The 19,868-nt window shown below is 44.7% G+C and overlaps 1 protein-coding gene across 3 annotated transcripts in view; it reads left to right on the top strand.

The window, feature by feature from the left end:
• The window catches only part of smarca2 (SWI/SNF related BAF chromatin remodeling complex subunit ATPase 2), a 59,843-nt gene that overhangs the window by 38,561 nt on the left and 1,414 nt on the right, over positions 1–19,868 (top strand). For 2 of the 3 annotated variants that reach the window (XM_079740413.1, XM_079740412.1), the window contains exons 27-34: positions 787–1,071; positions 1,803–1,880; positions 2,698–2,916; positions 7,452–7,699; positions 12,765–12,870; positions 15,499–15,600; positions 16,375–16,507; positions 17,048–17,163. In XM_079740413.1, the coding sequence (XP_079596539.1) occupies positions 787–1,071; positions 1,803–1,880; positions 2,698–2,916; positions 7,452–7,699; positions 12,765–12,870; positions 15,499–15,600; positions 16,375–16,507; positions 17,048–17,163 (1,287 nt within the window). The remainder of the gene's footprint in view (positions 1–786; positions 1,072–1,802; positions 1,881–2,697; positions 2,917–7,451; positions 7,700–12,764; positions 12,871–15,498; positions 15,601–16,374; positions 16,508–17,047; positions 17,164–19,868) is intronic. The other variant, XM_079740414.1, reaches the window with a different exon arrangement.

Raw genomic sequence — 19,868 nt, 5'->3', positions numbered from 1 at the left:
GTTTGTCTCTTTTCAAAGTGCTTTCGACAAGCGGCCTTTATCCCATCTGAAACTCCGGTCCAGACAATGGGCGTTTGAATCAAGTTGTTATTTTTTCTGCTGATTTTATCTGTTTCATCAGTCCAGCCACAGTTATATCCCCTGTCCCTGGCCTCTCGTAAATCCCCCCTTTAGTTTATCCCTGAGATCAATGTGCATATTTTTCGGCAGGCTCGAAGACGTATCAGGAGTACATGAAACCCTCACCCTAGCTAGATGGATCTCATTTTCTTGAAGCTATGTGTGGCCCCCTCCAGAGGCCTGTGTATGGCACAGAAGACAGAATACTAAACCTTGGGACGAGCTTCCAGAAAGAGGAAGCCAATGTACTGTTATTCCCTAGTCCACCCTGAAAACTAGGAAACATTGCACAAATTCATTAAAAAAAAATGATTTTAACTGATGTTGAGTCATCGGAAAGATTTAAAAGCTATTATTGGAGTGGATCGATTTGAGACGGGCTCATTTCTGACCAATCAGTTCATGTCTTCAGTGATTGATCCCACAAATCTGTCAATGAAAATAATTTTTTTAATGGCTGAGATATGTAGGGAGGGAGCCTGGGGACATTTTTTTATTGTTTAGCTGAAAAATCTTGCTGATGTTCTGCTCTTGCTTTACACCCCACTAATCCTACCTCCAGCACCCTAAGCTCTTTGTAGCACAAAACAAACAGCGCTATATGAATCACGTTGGCATGATGAAGACCTGAAAGACATCCAAAGCTCTTTTCCCCCGCGTCACCAGGACCTGCAGGCCCAGGACCGTGCCCACCGCATCGGCCAGAAGAACGAGGTGCGCGTGCTGCGCCTCTGCTCCGTCAACAGCGTGGAGGAGAAGATCCTGGCGGCGGCCAAGTACAAGCTCAACGTGGACCAGAAGGTCATCCAGGCGGGCATGTTCGACCAGAAGTCCTCAGGCCAGGAGCGCCGCGTGTTCCTCCAGGCCATCCTGGAGCACGAGGAACAGAACGAGGTGATCGGCAGGAGGAAAGAGAACAGCAGCCAGGAGGGAGATCCTCTACCAGTCTACGTTGAGTTATTAGCCTGGGTGTCTTTTGGTGTCTGACTTATGCGGGAGTTATTAGCCTGGTTGACTTTTGGGATCTGACTTAATCGTAAGTTATTAGCCTGGTTGACGTTTGGGATCTGACTTATGTGGAGAGAGGGGAGCGGGGCTGATGGGGAGGGGGTGAATGGGAAGGGAGGAAGATCGCGGGGGGGGGTGGAATGGGAAGGGAGGGGGTTGGGAGGAGAGGGGGTGAATGGGAAGGGAGAGAGAGGGGGATGGGGAGGGGAGTGAATGGGAAAGGAAAGAGATGGGAGGGGGGGTGATGGGGTAGGAGTGAGTTGGGAGGAGAGGGGGTGGGATGGGGAGGGGGTGAATGAGAAGGGAGGGAGAGGGGGGGAGAGAACGCGTGGGTGGGAGCAAGGAAAGGGCAACAGGAAGGGAGAAAGGTAGAAGGAGGGAGGGAGGGTGGGTGGCAGAGAGACGAGAGAGGGAAAGTGAGTTATGCCTTCAAAGACTTGAGATTGAAGTAGATTGGAGTACTCAGGTGTTTTGGCCTCGGCCTTTGTTGCTTCAGTAGTTTGGCTGTAATCTGTGTGTGTAATTCTATTGAACAGATTCCAGTGCCAACCTGGATACGACGGTTTGTTCTTGTTTGTACTTCCACTGCAGCTATGCATGTTAAGAGCGTATGCCAGTCGCATAAGGTGGGTGCCTCCTCTGATGTTAGGATGTATGCGTCTTCGTTTAACCAGGAGGAAGACGAGGTGCCAGATGATGAAACACTGAACCAGATGATAGCCCGGAATGAAGACGAGTTCGAACTCTTCATGGTGAGGAACACAAAATCCTATTTTTTATTTCAGAAAAATGTTTGTTTTATAATTATCCTGATATTTCAAATTTGTAAACAGCTGTTTACGACAGCTCCGTTCTTTTGATGCACCTTTTTCGGGGTGTTTTTCGGTCGTGCATTGCCGCACAAAATGTCAGATTTGGCGGTGGCAGTATAATTGTTTCTTCCGAAGATAAAGCAATCCTGACAGCTTGGCCCCTGAGGTTTACACCCAATTTCTGGTGTAAACCTCAGCCACACACTTAATATAAAATACAAATAAACAAATAATATTGAACAAATTCAAAAAATTACTAAACCATATTTGAATGAAAGATCCTTCGGATTTTGAGTTTCAAAGAGTTTAATCTGAGGTTGTATAGTCTTTTTAAAAGAAACAGACACATTGGGTTCCATAGAGGCAGATGCGAGGGGCATGGTTAAACCATGTCAAAACCCACGTCCCACCCACTTTAGGAAGGGCGCTCAGCCCATAGAAAACTCTGGAAAAGCCATTTCAGCTGGAAGTAGCAGTAGCACTTCCAAAAGTTTGGTCAAAAATAACACAGAAAGGTTCACCAACACATTGTAAGCCCCGAAAAGAACCATCATCAACAGAAAAAAGGGGATTTTAGGTGTTTTACGTACCATTTTCCTACGACGTAGCTCCTTAAGGCAGTGGTCCCCAACCTATGGGTCGCGACCCGGACTAAGGTACCCCTGGTTGGGAATCGCCGGTCTGTTGTCTATCGTGCTCCGTTTCACCACACACTCTATTGAAACCCAGCGGCTGGTGTCAACCTCCCCCCCCCCAGCGCATGGACATGGACCGGAGGCGGGAGGAGGCGAGGAACCCCAAGAGGAAGCCCCGCCTAATGGAGGAGGACGAGCTGCCCTCCTGGGTGATCAAGGACGAGGCGGAGGTGGAGCGGCTCACCTACGAGGAGGAGGAGGAGAAGATGTTTGGCCGCGGCTCGCGCAGCCGCCGCGACGTGGACTACAGCGACGCCCTCACCGAGAAGCAGTGGTTACGGGTAACGGCTCGGTTGCATCAGTGGGCGGACATTTTGAATTCCGCCGTCTTGGTGATTTTTTACGTTTTATAGGCAAGGCCACTTTGTTTATAAAGCACTCTTCATACACAAGGCAGTCTCAAAGTGCTTCACATTGAAACATCGGCATACAATAAAATCTAATATTAGAATAAAATGTATAAGTAAAAGTAAGCAATAGTTTGCCCTTACTATATAGATATAGTTAGAAATATAACGACTGATTGCTTTGTTGTCAGACCTGCAAACTAGTCACCTTTTGGCGAGATTTTCCGTTTTTAGCTCAAAATTGGTCATTTACGTGAATCGTGATCCGAAAAGTTTTTTTTTTGGGGGGGGGGGGGGGGACTGATCGACTGACCGACCAACCAACCATAGACTATAATAACCGACTGTATAATGAGCGAGAAACAAGTTTGCTATCTTCACAATAAAAAATCATTGGCCAAATGACTCGTGTCTCGCGACCCCCAATCATAATCAAGATAAACCACAGAGTGCGTTTTTTTCCCCATCGGTCCAGTCCTGAAGTGGACTTGCTCAGTCGTAGAGATGGGCAGTTGACGGTTGCAGCCGCGGACTCCGCGGCTAAACCGCGGATCGGGCGGATGACGTGACAAAAAATAATAATAATTAAATTCGGGCTGGTGGCGGTTTAACCAATCGAATTAAAAAAATATATACATTGTTAAACACACACACACACACACACTCCCGAATGGAAACAAAAAGTTTAAATTAAGTGACGATCCATCCCTTGTCGCGTCTCGTTGCTGCGCCTTCCCTATAGGCCACTAAGCAAAAGTCTCGTCGATGAGACTGCGCGGGTGAGACTAGGTTATTTTTTTTCGATATTAGTTATATTTTAAAACAGCCCGTCATAAGCCGTGTTTACATGGACATTTCTGATCCGAGTAGAAGTGGAAGAACAGCTCAATCTGAGAAAAAATTATCATATATGCCTCAATCGGAATACAATTCTCTGATCGGAATAGAATTCCATGCAGAATAGAAGAGGTGGTGTAGTCCGCTATAATCGACGTGTATGCACTTATTCAAATTGGTTTGGGTGGGTGCGGCTACTTTTTAACTAAGAGCGATGGCATCAGCAGCTGCAGTAGTTTGCAATTGGTCCGTCGGTACTCCGCTTCACCGATTTCTTGCCTGATTCACATCTTTCTTATCACTCCGCAAGTAGTCCAGTAGCTTATCAACCCCAGCGTGTCCAGTTGCTAAGCGACGTCAATGTCTTTGGCGGACTATTTCTCTGCTGATCAACACTACGAATGGTAGGCCTAATTGTAAAAAGACACACCGTGTGAAGATATTGTTTCATTCTGGCAAGGGGCCGTGTAATGAAGCGGGATAATGTATAGAACGTCGCCGGTCATTATCGAAAATAATACCCTTCAGGGCGAAGCAAGACACCTCCGCTTCGCGTCGGGGTCCGGTTATCCCTATCTGGGCTTATTTTCCCGATGATGACCGGCGTTCTTTACCACATTTTCCCTTACATATATCATATAAGTCCAGACCAACATAATTTTGTGTGCGAGAGACATACAAACGTACGCTTACCACTTTTGTAAATACCATATATACAGTACATTCGGATCGCATGATAGGAATAGATCTATTACGATTAGATACCTAATCGGATCAGAAGTGTCCATGTAAACGCGGCTACTGTAGCCTACCACTGGTTGTGCAGTGGACTTGCAGCGAATTTTGGCATTAATAGTCAAGTCAAGTTTTATTCATATAGCCCATTTCATACACAGAAAGGTGTTCCAATGTGCTTAACATAGCCATGAGAAATAATCACATAGATTAAAATATCATATCATAAAAAAATCGCATAGATTAAAATTGTTAAAATAATATAAATAAAACGAAAATATGGAAATTTACCAAATACAAAACACAATACACAAATTGAAAAAATGAAAGACACAACACTAGTAAGAAAAATAAAAGCTAGAGTAATGGTGCACAGTTGCAAGAGTGGGTTAGTTAAAGGCATCTGCAAACAGTTTTTAATCTGGATTTAAAAATGGAGATTGTGGGAGAAATCTTGATATCTAGGGGTAAGTGGTTCCATAGACGGACTGTATAGCAACTGAAAGCTGCCTCTCCCTGCTTAGTGCGGGCCCTGGGTTGTACCAGTTGGTACTTTTCTACTGATCTAAGTGATCTGGAGGGACTGTACATTTTAAGGTCACAGGTAACCAGTGTAGGGATTTTAAATACTGGTGAAATGTGATCTCTTTTTTTGGTTCTGGTCAGTAACCTTGCAGCTGCATGTTGAATCATTTGGAGAGGTTTGATTGTTTTTTGGGGGAGACCAGTAAAAAGACCATTACAGTAGTCCATTAGGCTTGAGTCGGCGTTTCTTTAAAATCGAGGCTTTCTGCAATAGGCAATAGGCATTAACCTATATAATAGGCTAAATATGGGTTATGGGTTAATAAATGTTCCATTTTTACTATAAGATAATGTTGTCTTTTCCCTTTATTTTCTTCTTGGAGTACACCAAAATGCTTAATTTACATGTTAAAATAGCAAAATCTGTTTGGGGGGGGAAGCCCCCCAGACCCCCCTACAACGGTTTAGGTTGTCACCTTTTTCAACCCTTATGATGTTGCAGGTATGTGTTATTCTAGAATTGTTGGTGATGGAAATACCTCGATCACACGATTGAAACCATCCTATAGATTTCCTTAGAGCACATTTTAGTTTTTTGATAATGTGTGCGTTTGATAAATATTAGGAATGATATCGGGTATAATTACAATAACTAAAATCTGCACATAATCTTAAAATGAATTTAACCTCCGTGAATCAGTGCATTGTACTCTACCTGCTAGCAGAGCCGGCGCTGGCCGTTTCGGCGCCCTAGGCGACTCGACATCAACTTGCGCCCTGGACAGGTCTTCCGGGGGGGGGGGGGGGATGCTACGGTGACAGTTTCGGGGCACCCTAGCAATTGCTCCCGCGCCCCCTCTCTTCTCCGTTTGTTTCGTATATTTTAATTGACTAATTAAGGGCGCCAAAACATTTGCCGCCCTAGGCGATCGCCTAGGTCGCCTATGCCGAGCGCCGGCCCTGCCTGCTGGCATCAATAGCACGTACGTGCTGTTGAGAGAAGGTCAGTGGGTTTCAGATCCACTCCTGGTCCAAGGCCTACTCTGTAGTATAGTGACAACAGACAGCGGGAGGTTGGAGTGTATGTTGGATCTGTGTGTGAAACAATTGGTCCCAATGGATGGCGCTGCGATTCGTGCAAAGGTGCCAGTTCTGATATGTTCAAACTCCAAGCCCATCAAGCGTTAGACACGAACGTTGACAGAGAATCAATAGAACCCATCAGTCAAAAATGAAACACGTCTGTCTGCATGTCCCGCCTGCCCCAAGAATAATAGATCAGTTTTTATCCTGATGAAAGTAACAGCAGCGATTGTCAGATCAAAGAGAATTTGATTTAAGAAGTGCACATCGACCCAACCCATCGACCCAACCGACCAGAAGTCGACAGCCATATTGCTAAGCAAGCCTTGGAGCAGAGCACTAGTACACAAATGATTAATCCATAAATTAATATTCTTTGATTTTAGCCTACTTTTTCAGCACGCTCCAGTCCTCCCAGCTGATCCCCTTGGAGGTGACAGTCAGGCATTGGCAGGCTACATCGCACCTGTGTCCTAATTAAACAAGGCTTAGGTGTTTGAGCGTGCACAGCAGGGTGTCCATGTGACTTAACAGTTTACTATACCGCCGATGTGAGGAACGCTTGGTTAGCCTGTTATTGGGCAACTCACTGGGGGTCCAATTAAATAACTTTTTTTTTTAGATTTTGCACAGACCTGCAGGGTTGTGAGTACAGAGACCCCATAGCATGTAGACATATGTATTAACACACTTCACCGCTTCACACATCTCATTTGGTTATAGTTTGGACTGAGTATATTGCATGTTTCACATTATTTTTTTCATTCTTTGTAGATGGAGAATTGATCAATATATATATGTATTGTAATGATTTGGCCTGAATATTGTTGTTCAGCCATTTTCTATACCTTTGGAGAGGAAGATTTGTAAACAAAAGTGGCCCATTCTTTCTGGATATATTGAATTCCACCATGTATTGCATAATATGTAATTCAAAATATGTATTACATATTTTGTATGCATTTTATTCTAGCAGATTGACGATGAGGATGAGGCTTTTGTATTCAAGTTTCAAGCAGTTGAAATGAAAAAGTTAACAAAAATGAATTTGCCAGGCTATTATGCCTTAACATTTCTGAGCATCTCCACTTGTGCTTTCAGGGCTGTCAAAGGCCTCTGGGTAGGTTTTGTTTCTTTCACTCGTCCTCCCCGCCAGCTCTTCTTCTACAGTTTGTCATTTCTCTTAACTGCTCTTGTCTCCTCAACTCGTCAGGAGATGGTTTTTGTGGCAGGAGTAAAATAGGGCTCAGCATGTTCATTCCCCCCGGGTGTTTCCCCTCTGCTCCCAGGCTGTGGAGGACGGAAACCTGGAGGAGATGGAGGAGGAGATCCGCCTGAAGAAGCACAAGAGGAAGAGACGTCAGGACAGAGGCTCCACCAGCCGGGCCGATGGCGGCGGCGGCAGCAGTGGCGGCGGATCCTCCAAGGGCAAGAAGAAACGCGGACGCCCGCCCGTGGAAAAGCTGACCCCAAATCCCCCCAAACTCACCAAGCAGATGAACGCTGTGGTCGACACCGTCATCAACTACCGAGACGGGTGAGGAAGGGTTCTTTTTTTTTGTGGAATAATATCCCCTTAAATTAATGTTATTTGGAAGCAGACTTTGAATAAAGGAAAGTGGTTGTCATCAAGGCTTCGCGAATACACAGCAATTTAAAAGGAACCCACTATCGACACACCCAACAAATTGCAAGTCGCCATGTCAAATGCCTTCGTACCAGAGAAGAAACTCTTAACCTAAACGGATGGCTATTTCCTAGAAAACCTCCCACATGTGTCACTGCTCTGCGTCTGTATGGTCCGTTAACACATTACGTATGTGTGACTGCTCTGCTCCTGTATGGCCCGTGAACACATTACTTGTGTGATGCTTCTCTGCTCCTGTATGGCCCGTGAACACAATACGTGTGTGATGCTTCTCTGCTCTGTATGGCCCGTGAACACATTACGTGTGTGTTGCTTCTCTGCTATGTATGGCCCGTGAACACATTACGTGTGTGGCTGGGTTTGTCGGTTATCTAACCATGGCAGAGTTCACACGGTTGGAAATTACTAAAATATGTGCTGTCTGCATGGAGTTGTTGCCCGGAATGTGCTTTTCAAACTCCAAAACTCCAAATTCTTCGCTTTTCCTGTTCCTCACCAGAGCATCTCACTCTTAGATGATCACTCAAACCCTGTTTTTTCCTTTCAACTTGGGCCTGGGAAAGATTCAGAACTTTCCGTTGCAGCAATTACAGAATATTCTAATTCCGTTGAAACTCAAGCCCTTCCCTATCACAGGAGTTTCAACCTTTGATTGGAATGAATGATTACAGAATGGAATAAAAAACAGAGAGAGGGAGAAATTGCACAGACTTGATATAACCTTAATGTGTTACGGTGGAGAAGATAATGGCCAGATCCTGTATAGCATCAAAAAGCCCAAGCGAGAAACGGTCGATATATTTACAAACATGACGAGCAAGATTGTCAAAGTGTGCGATTTCTCACGCACAGACATGATTGCTTTCAGAGAGCCGATTGATTCGCACGCCATTAGAAGAGACTTTAGTTAATCCAAGCCTTTATTTCTTTTTCATTTCAATTTTCTCTTGACTCGTCCAAGAAAGCCACCAATTGTTGCTGTTCCCAAAAGTGCCAGTTGCTCTAAAAGGCCAGGCCTCATAACAATCCATACCTCAGCAATACGAAAGACAATCTTCCTCAAAGCCATTCACCGTTGTCCGTCGGGCGCAGTGACTGAAGTGGATCGACTCCTCGCTACCTTGCCTGAACTCGTGGAGGCACTTCAACCGATGCGAGTGCATGTTATCAAGCCATTTGATATATTGACAGCGCTGAAACAAGCAGTTTGGAATGGCTCTCCAGCTAAAATCTAAAGAAAAACTTGTGAGTCTGCTTACCATTCATTCCACCACACACATCAAGAACCCAAGAGGAAGTATGCCCACAGTCCTCCCCGTGTGGGCTCCGGGGCCGCTCCAGGGGTTTTCTGAACGGGTCCTAGGCATGGTTGCTAAGGGGGCAGAGCATTTGTCTCCATGTTAGACAGCCCCCTATAAAGGGGGCTGAGCGGAGGAGTGTGTGTTTGTGTCCTTTTCTGCGGCTCGTCGATTATCAAAGCCCCTGCCATGCCGGTGACACCCCCCCGCTAGGCTTTCATTTGTGGCCCACCTCCGGACATCGTGACAGCAGTCCTGTCCACCGGCTTGCCCCCCCCATCAAAACGGCTTCCTTAGTCATATCGCCTCATTTAAACCCCCCCCCCCCCCCCCCACCAACACCCACAGTCTAGTAATGATCTCACTGACATGATCAGATCATCTTCGGCCAGATGATAGAACTAGTCACTGTGTCTCTTCTTTGTGTTTCTATCTGCTGCCTTTATTGTGTGACTACTAATCCTGGAGAGAAGTCTCTATCTGTGATGCTGGGCTAATTGCCACGCTCTCCATGCGTGCTCGGCCAGCTGCGACATAGCTGTCATTCTGGCAAGAGGGGATCTCCTTTTGAGTTGCCTCTGGAGGAATTTGGTTTTCAATCTTTTGCTTCAGCTCCAGGGCTTTTGTTCTGAGGCTGTAATCGCTGGGGTGTCACCAAGTTGTCCGACAAGTGAGTTTGTGAAAGTGCTCTGAGACTTTAACTTTTAAAGGGTCTGAGGGGCCACACAGAAGGCATGACTTGACATTTAAATAATAGTTTTTATTTCTTGTAGTCGTGTTCAGCCTTTCAGTAGCTGGCAGGATCCTTTTATTATCCATCAGAACTGTTACACACTGCAACACCATGGCTGTATCCCTGGATTTAATTATAGCAATCGATTTGTATATTTGAGGAAGATATGGATTAGAACCATCAGAATTGTCATCATTATATTATTAGAGAAACGTCACAGAAACGGCTTTAACTACAGCAAATCACAGCGAAATAACAGTGGTAAACAAACATACTCAGAGATAAGTGCATATGGGTTCATTCCTTTGACAAGAAACGTTGACAAGATTCAACAAACAATATATCTAAATATAGTCTGATAGACGTTTTATTATTCACCCTAATGAAATGTCTGAAATCCAACACTGTTGGAGCAGCTCTAGGAACCTATTTTATACTCTCTAAAGGGATTGTTCTGAAATGACCGTGTTTTTTTCTCTATATTGTGGCGGACCCATCTGACGCATAACAAACTAGCCAAGTCGAAAGCCAAGCCATGCGACTTGGCCGGCTTAAAATTATCAAGGTACTCCGGCATCTTAGGAGGTTAAGTGTTAATAAAAGCACAAAGAAAAGGTTTTCAATCATGTAAAATGTGACAGGTTCATTTCATTTCCTTTCCTCTGTGTGCGCTGTTGTTGTGCCAGATGGCAGAAAAGCCTTATTGTTTGACTGTGTGATCTTGGCTTTTTCATAAGAGCCATTATGTTATTATTACAACCTTGCTGTCACTAGGAAATCCACAGTTCAACTCCTTATCAAAGGCGCTCCTCTCAATCCATATCAACCACACATGTTTATATGTGAGTCAATATAAATGTACTGTAGATACATTTCATATATCATGATGATTGCAAAGTCAGACATCACCGAAATTCTGAGTCATCGCTAGCTGTTCGGATGTTCTCCTATTGAGGATCAGAAAATTCACCAGAGTTGAGTATTATGTATTTGAGGAAACTGCAAAAATAGCAGCAAAGTCCCCCAAGAACAACACCTAGAACTACAACACCTCTCTGAGCATGCTTCAAAGCCACCACCATCATACCGCTAACCAAGAAATCCCCAGCCTTAACACTCAACGACTACCGGCCCATAGCACTCCATCATGATGAGCTGCTTTGAAAGGTTGGTCATGGCCCATATAACATCCAGTCTCCCCACTACAATTCAAGTTTGCATACCCAACCAAATGTTCCACTGATGATGCCATAGCAACAGCACTCCACCTATGCCTCGCTCATCTGGAAAACAAAAACAGTTACGTGCAGATGCTGTTCATCGACTTCAGCACCGCCTTCAACACATTCATCCCCAACACCTGTTGGATAAACTCGGCGCAACAGGCATCAGCACCCCACTATGCAACTGGTTACTGGACTTTCTTACCGACAGACCACAGACAGTAAGAGTTGGCGAAAACTCCTCAGAGACCACCATCATGAACATCGGGGTCCCTCAGGGATGTGTGTTGAGCCCTCTGTTGAACCACATCATCAAGTTCACAGATGACACAACAGTGGTGGGCCTCATCAGCGACGCTGACGCCTCGGCCTGCAGAGACTTAACTTATCAACTGGTGTGACAACTGTGTCAACAAAACAAAGAAAATAACTGGGCTTCAGGAAGAAACACATACCACTCACCCCACTCATCATCAATGGCAGTGGAGTGGAGTCTGTGCAACGCACCCAGTTCCTTGGGGTGCATATCACAGACGATCTGACATGGTCCACTAACAACACCTCCACTCCCTTCGCCGGATGAGGAGAGCTGACCTCTCCCCTTCTGCGCTCACCACCTTTTACAGGGGTGCTATTGAGAGCATCCTTATCAGCAGCCTCTCAGTCTGGTACGACAGGTGCCCTGCTTCTGACCAGAAGGCTCTACAAAGGGTGGTAAGGACTGCAGAGAAGATCAACAGATCAGCCAAGCCATCCATCCAGGACCTGTACCTGTCCCGCTGCCGCAAGAGAGCCACCAATATCACCAAAGACCCCACCCACCCAGCCAGTACACAATCTGTTCACCCCCTACCATCTGGCAAGCGCTACCGCAGCATGCGGTGCAAGACTGCAAAGACTCAGCAACAGCTTTTTCCCACAGGCCATCAGACTACTCAACTCACTCAAGAAAATGACATGAACAGGACAACCCCTGCACCCACAAAGACCAAATGACTGTTTAAATAGTCTAAACTCAATGTCTGTATGATGCTCTTTATATGCACAATAACATACATGTTTACATACATATGTATCTCCATGCTGCTATTCTGCCCTTTGCACTTAACTATATTGCACCGTTTATTATTGCACCTCAATAACATCAACTACAACTACTAGCACCTCAAAATAAACTACACAGCTATAATGTATGTGCCCACTGTCTGTCTGTATGTGTTGTGTTTAATTTCTGTTGTCTTTGTGCACTATTATGTTATATGTTGTGTGTTAAAAATATAACTTGCACATTTGGAGTCTGGGGAAATGCAATTTCGCAACTTACTTATTGCATGCTCTGACAATAAAGTTCACATTGACTTTGACTTTCCAAGGAATGCTGACATACAACCTTTTACCTGTGTGGTATTTCAGAGAAAAGGGAATGAGTCAGAGCTGGTTCAATGTTATTCGTCTTGTTGCAATTGAAACCGTTATTTTATCGGTGTTTATCAGAAAGACGTCCAACTAGTTATTTGGAGGAAAAATTATGATTAATTAAAAATAAATGCCCTGACATTGGTGAGAAAGGCCGTTTTTAAAAAGGGATTATCTGTTTCTAGAAGTTGATATTCCAGCATGGGTAAAGATGTGGTTTGCTTGGAAATAAAGTATGTGGAAGGTTCCAGCACTTGACATTGTATGTGGTGACTGTCTCACAGGTCAGGAAGACAACTCAGTGAGGTTTTCGTTCAGCTGCCGTCCAAGAAGGAGCTTCCGGAGTACTACGAGCTGATCAGAAAACCGGTGGACTTCAAGAAGATCAAGGTGCGTTCAAGGCCAGCGTAAATTCTAACGCTGGGAATACGATAGTAATTATGATAATCTTTCTGAGCATCCAATGAATTTGTTAAATAGTGCTGGTGTACAATATAATCTATCCTTCCAACACCCTGAGATGGTGGCAAGAGTGGTTTCTTTCACTGAGAATAATCGTAAGTATTAAAGGGGACATATTATGAAAACAACCCTTTTCCTGGGATTTGGGGTGTTGTTTTGGGTCTTTGGTGCTCCCACACGCATACAAACTTTGAAAAAGGTCTGCACATGATTTTTTGAGTGAGATATGCATTTCTGAAAGTACCCCGCCTACAGTTACCAAACGAGCGAGTCAGTTTCGGTGCCCCCTCCTACGTAGGAAGGGGGCAAACTTGAATATTACCTCCCACTAACCCACTCCCCTCCAATCAGAGCATAGTTTAAGATTTTGTGGACCAGGGATTAAAATCCCTTTCTCTGCCGGACTGCCGCCGAGCTCCCCCTGCCGGAGCTGCTGGACTGCCAGCAGTCCGGAGGAGGAGACATGGAGGAGAAAGGGATTGTACTCTGAGCTGAGCTGCCAAAGTTCCTTTCCCCCCCATTCTTCTCAACCATGGCCGAGATATCCCCCACTACGAGTCTTTACTTGTTGTGGAAGTCCCAGAGACGTCAGACACAGTCTTTATGATTCATAACATCATCCGAGGCGCACATAGCTTTTGGCCCTGATATTAGATATATTATATAAAGACCCATGTATAATATTATTATTATTATATTATATTTAGTGCTGTCAAGTGATTAAAATATTTAATATTTAAATATTTAAATATATCATAGTTAACTCGCGATTAATCACACATTTTTTGCTATTCTAAATATCCCTTGATTTCGTGTTGCTAGCCTTTTAGTGAGATCAGAGAGTGTTGAGAAGGACAGTAATAAAATATATTTGGTAAGATGGATCGAAGAAGAGAGACCCACAGTGAATTCAACCCGGTCCACTTGACATCGGGTAGGTGCATGACAGTGGTAGGTCTACCGTAAAACTTCAATAGCCCAGGCTTTTATTTGTTTCAATCACTGAACTTTCGAACAAAACTCCTGCTCAGCAAAGATGGGAAATGCTAAAACATTTATTATTTAAACCAGTATGAATATTCCTACCGTATGTAGGCCTATACACATTACCAGGCTATCGAATAACGCCTACACACACACACACACACACGCACACACACACACACACACACACACACACACACACACACACACACACACACACACACACACACGGTGGTGGAGTGGTAATCGAGAGAGTCGGTAGAATTCCCAGTGGGCCGTTAACGTTTCGGGGCTGTCGGGCTGATTACTGCGGTATAACAATATTGCGTTTAGAAAAGCTCCTTGCAGCGCCGTCCGGCAGCCTGAGCTGTGCGCCCACAACCACTCACTCACACAACAGCCGCAACACTGACAAACTGTCAACGTCGCAACCAAGTCGATTTTGTCTAGAGGGGAGTAACTGAGCGGCCCCTCCCGAAGTGGTACAGCCCAGGTGGGCCTTGAACTGCGATTGGTCAGAAAGACGTAACAGCTGATGACAACATTGAACTCTCGTGCAGGCTCGAACAGAGTGACACACAAACACACACACACACACTTTTAAGGAGTTTTTTCACCCGCTCCGTATCCTTGCTTGCCCCAACAAGTTTGTGCGCCGTGCTTGTTGTTTTGTTTCCGGTGTAGCTAGATCCGGTATGATGTTGTAGTTTTTCTAACGTGACTAGTTGTTGCTAGACAGCGGGTGAAAAAACTACAACGTTTGCAAGCCAAAAGAGCGTTAATCGCCCAATAAAAAAATTAATGCTGTTAAAATTGTTTTGCGTTAACGCCGTTAATAACGCGTTAAACTGACAGCACTAACAGTTGTTACAACGCCGTTACCGTTACTGTACATTAAATGCGGTGCGTTACTATGAATTGATTTGAATAAACTGCGTAATCCGAACGCAGCCCTGGCTCCAAACACAAACTGCTAGTGAGGAGACCGGGTGGGTTAACAACGAGATAAGCAATTATGATTGGCTAAGGCAGAGTCATGTTTCATGGTAGCCAATCGGAGCCAGTGTTTTTACACACAAGCCAGGACAACCGCGCCACAAACCCGCACCACACACACACACACACGCACACGCACACGCACACACCAAACTGATTCGATGAAGCAGCAGAAATGGCGCGTCCGGAGCAATCCGATGAAAAGTTGGCCTTTTCTGTAGTATTCGGCAGACGTTCCACAGCCTTTGCAACCAAGAAAATGAAAATTCAGTTGGAAGCTTATCAGAGCCTTGAATGGGCAGTTCAACCATTTAACACATTAAGGCCAAGTGAAAACTCGAAAGTCCAAATTCTTTGACATATAGCAACTTTCTTTTTTTACAGTAACGCAAATAGTTCCTTTCCCTGGTAACTAGTTACTTTTATATAGAGTAATTCAGTTACTTACTCAGTTACTTTTTGGAACAAGTAGTGAGTAACTATAACTAATTACTTTTTTAAAGTGACGTTCCCAACAGTGCTAGTATACAATCATACACACTAAGAGCTGTGTCCATGGGTGTTTTGCTCCAACAGGACCGCGTGAGGAACCACAAGTACCGGGGCATGGGCGACCTGGAGAAGGACGTGATGCTGCTGTGTCACAACGCCCAGACCTTCAACCTGGAGGGCTCCCAGGTCAGGCCGCCGCTACTGCTCTCCTCCTCACCGCCGTCTGCAGACGTTGTTTTGTTGTGTTGAGATAGTGTTGATTTCTTGATCGCACAAAGCAGAGTTCAAATGGTTTACACAATGGTATTCGCTAATATGAAGGGGATAGTTCTTAAAACATCTTTTAACCCAAAATTGTTTTTTATTTCCATTTATCAGCCATTCTTCTCAAGGGGAACGAAGGGGATGAATTACAAGGTTAGAAAGAAAAACAATAAAAACTGAAAATACTGGTCTAACACCACTGGTCGGTCCACCGACCAGTTATTTAAACACCAAGGACAGGGATCAAGAGCAGGCCTTTAGGGCTAGGCGCCCCCCTATTAGCAGACCAGCTCCACCTCCAGGGAGAGGGTCAAGAAGAGGCTGCCAGATCATGTACAATAATGGATCACCCCTCTTTTAAATGTGTCACTAAGAGCTAGGTGGATATCCTGCTCATGTGCTTAGGTGTGGGGGGACTCCCAACCAAGAGGAACTGGGCTCGGTCCCCAATGTCCCCATCCTGCCTGTGTCTGAATCCGCTCCAAGTCACTTGGTCCCCAGACTTCTTCCTTCCTGCCGAGACATCTTGTCATTTTTAACTCCTCTTCATTAGCCGAGGGAAATGAATACTGTCGGTATACAGTAAAGGCTATAAAGAAAACTGTGTTTTCCCGCTTGTCACAGAGCCTCCACCAATCGGGTAATGTTGTATATGCACAAATTATTTTAATGAGAGTCTGCATCTGCCCTCTTCAGATCTACGAGGACTCCATCGTGCTTCAGTCGGTGTTCAGGAGCGCCAGGCAGAAGATCGTCAAGAAGGAGGAGAGTGAGGAAGAAAGCGATGAAGACGAGGACGACGAGGACGAGGAAGAATCAGAAGCAGAAGGTAGAGAATGAATATAAATGGAAACCACTTTCAGTACCTTACCACTATCTCCCTAAGTCCCCCCGCCGAGCCTCTCTTCACACACACACGCATGCACCTTCAAGCACACACACACACACACACACACACACACACACACACACACACACACACACACACATATACACTTGCAAGCACACACACAAACACACACACTATTACAGACATATTACAGACATTACCTCATTAAGATTCTGTGCTATAAAGAAAATATCTCTGTATCTCCTTGCCCTTATTCCTTCAGGACTCAAGTCTGGTGCTGTCAATCAAACGGCGGCGAGGTTTAATAGATGGAATTTAGGAACTCAGTGTCGGAATGAAAAACAACTTCATTCCCCACATCAGTGCTATTTTTACCCTCTATACTTAAGGATTTATACGTTATAGGACCATATACATAACGCATGGGTGCGAGCGAGGCCAGGCCATTACTTGGATCATTTGGATTCGCGTTTGGCTCCCATCCTATGACGTTCCTCCTCTCCTGTGTCCCTCCCAAAGCCAAGTCGGTGCGCGTTAAGATCAAGCTGGCCAAGGACGAGGACGGGAAGAAGAGGCCGGGCCGCGGGAAGGCCAAGCCCGTGGTCAGCGACGACGACAGCGACCAGGACGACAATGTAGGTCGTCGCACATCGCTGCCCCCCCTTTCCACACAGAATCAGCACTGCGTCTTTCACATGTGATAACTATCACTCGGGTCCGGATGTGACGCACTGTGCCCTTTTTTCCGAAATGACTACTTGGTTTAATTACGTTTCAGGGTAGGAGGTAAAATGCATGCGGCATATTGCAAAATGCCAGAGAAAAGAAAGTTGTTTTATTCCGATTTTTCGTGGGAATACACACCCAGCACCTGGCTCATAAGCCCCATACGTATGCTTATCGCGTCGTAGAAGGTGGGTTGGAGGACACGATTTAAAATTCAAAGTCAAAGTCAGCTTTATTGTCTATTCCAAACTATGTTCAAGACAAATAGAGGAATCAAAATTGCGTATTTGTCTCTAACCCACGGTGCAATAAGGAGAAAAGGGTAAAATCTGGTAAAATAAAATAAGTTATATTTACAATAAGTAAATTCTAAGTAGTGCAAAATGATTCTGTATAGTGCAAAGGTATGTTAATGTTGAGGATGTGCACACATGAGGTAAATAAGACGGAGCTCAATTGCTTTTGAATTTCAGCATTGGCGTAAGAAATGGTTGATTAAGTTATTAGAAGTGCAATGCTTTTTTAGTTTTTGGTTTGAACTCGAAGAAAGTTGAAGATTATTGTCGATTTGCAATAAGCTCAGTAGCTTATTGCAAATGTATTTATTCTTGATTGAGCATTATGCATTTGCTAGGTACGAGTAGAATAGCTTCAGCTTTTAATTATGTTATTAACCCATTTTAATTGCAATATCATAAATAAATGACCTCTAATTGAATGAATATTTTAATTCACTTATTCGCTTCCAAAGTTTGCATCTGCATTTATGCGCTCTGCCTCGCAGGTAAATCAGCCAAGTTGGAATTGCCTAGCTATACCACCGACCTCATACAGGTATATCGACCCAGCTCCTATGCATAATGAATTACTCCCAAGCAAGCTGTTCCCGCCCACTGTCACCAGCCAGGCAATGCAAATAATTAAATCCCAGACATATTTCTTAACCCAGAGGCCTTGTAATTCACAATGCTTTATTTATGTTCTCCTTTATTGACTCCAGGGAGCCCATCAGAATAGTACATCTGTCCTGTCCAGATAATCCATGCTGTTTTATGTTTTACAATGTTTGGCCCGTACATCGTGAGATCACATCGCAATGACCGCCTCCATTCCAGAAGTACAGGATCATAGGAATGTTATTGGTAGTGATGCTGTTTCAGTCATGGTTTAGTCATTTGGCGTTAAAGCATTTGTTATTATACCCTAACAAAGTTTGGATTAGGCTAGATGATGGTAAGGTAAGGCATGGAAAGTGGTTTCAATTCATATTCATTCTCTACCTTGTGCTTTTTCTACATCAGATGCACCTGATGTACAAGCCCTAAGGGCAGCACTCTTTCAACGTTCCTGTTGCTTGACCCCATATGGCTCAACTGTGATTGGCTGGCTGTGTAGATTCGGAGTTCTGCCCGCCGAGTGCGTTTGATTCACCAGCCCTGGCCCTGAAGCCGTCCTACACAGCAGGAGACCTGCATGGCGAGCCCTGCCTGCATACAGACGTGTTTCCATGTGTTGGCTTGGCTCCACGCTGAGCGTTACACAGGAAAAACCACATGCGTTTAAGATAACCGGATAAAGGGGAGTCCGTGGTAGTGTTCAAGAATCGCATGTCTTGAAAGCGCAGGCCTGCAGAAACTGCTGGGAGTGTTTGATTGCTCGAGGCTGTGAGGGTGTAACAAAGGAGTAATGGGACAACTCCTTTCCTACCACTATTACAACGGGTGGAAGCTATGGTTGGTTTGAAGCAGCTTTTTTGGGACGTATAGCCAGTGACGCATCACATGGACCAATTTCGGTAACCACACTCTCACACTGCTTACAGCACCTTTAATGCATGTGTATGTTGCCCATGAACCTTGACTATGAAGCTTTGTCTATTGGTTGTTATGCCTAATCATAATGCGACAAAATAGCATACAATTCAAAAGGATGTAAGTGTACTGGGTACAGTACACTTCATTGTACTGAAATTGTATGTAGCAGAAAAAAAAAAAGAAAGTCTGGAAATGGTGGATGCATCCTTATTTTTCGATTCATATTAGTAGACATAATTTTTTTAAGAAATTGTCATGTTTGTTGTGGGCTGGACCACCTTGCATTTACGTCTGCACTGTCTTGGCATCTTTAAGACGGTACTCTACCCCTAGAGACGTCTGCTCTTCTTCAAAGGCCAGTTCCTCAAAGGCTTTGTCGGAGAGAGAGTGAGAGTCTGATAGATGGTCAGCCTCTCGAGCTGTCTTTTTCAAAGTCCCACTGAATGTCTCCTAGTGGCTATCTCTGAGGTATTAGCAGAAAGGGCAGAGGCTAAACTTCCAAAAGTTTCTCTCCTTTACTTCCGTCTTCCCCAGCACGTCCATGATTGATCTGTGGAAATTCACCTTCCACCACACCTCCATGCCAAGCATCAAGCTTCATCACAATGTTATGGATCTTTAATCTCTCTTTCTCTAGCTCTTGTCTCTGTCTCTCGCTCTCTCCATCTGTCACAGAATCCTTGTTGCACTCTCGATTGTCAATGAGTGTCAATCTCTCTCGGTCTTTGACGTTTCCGTCTTCTCTTCTGGTCCCGATGTGAGCGTGTGATTATACCTTTTTCTACATCCACACTCCCTGG

Source organism: Pollachius pollachius (assembly GCF_949987615.1).
Source record: "Pollachius pollachius genome assembly, chromosome: 1".
Classification (NCBI taxonomy): domain Eukaryota; kingdom Metazoa; phylum Chordata; class Actinopteri; order Gadiformes; family Gadidae; genus Pollachius; species Pollachius pollachius.
Note: the sequence above shows the minus strand (reverse complement) of the source record. Positions and strands in the feature narration are given on the sequence as shown.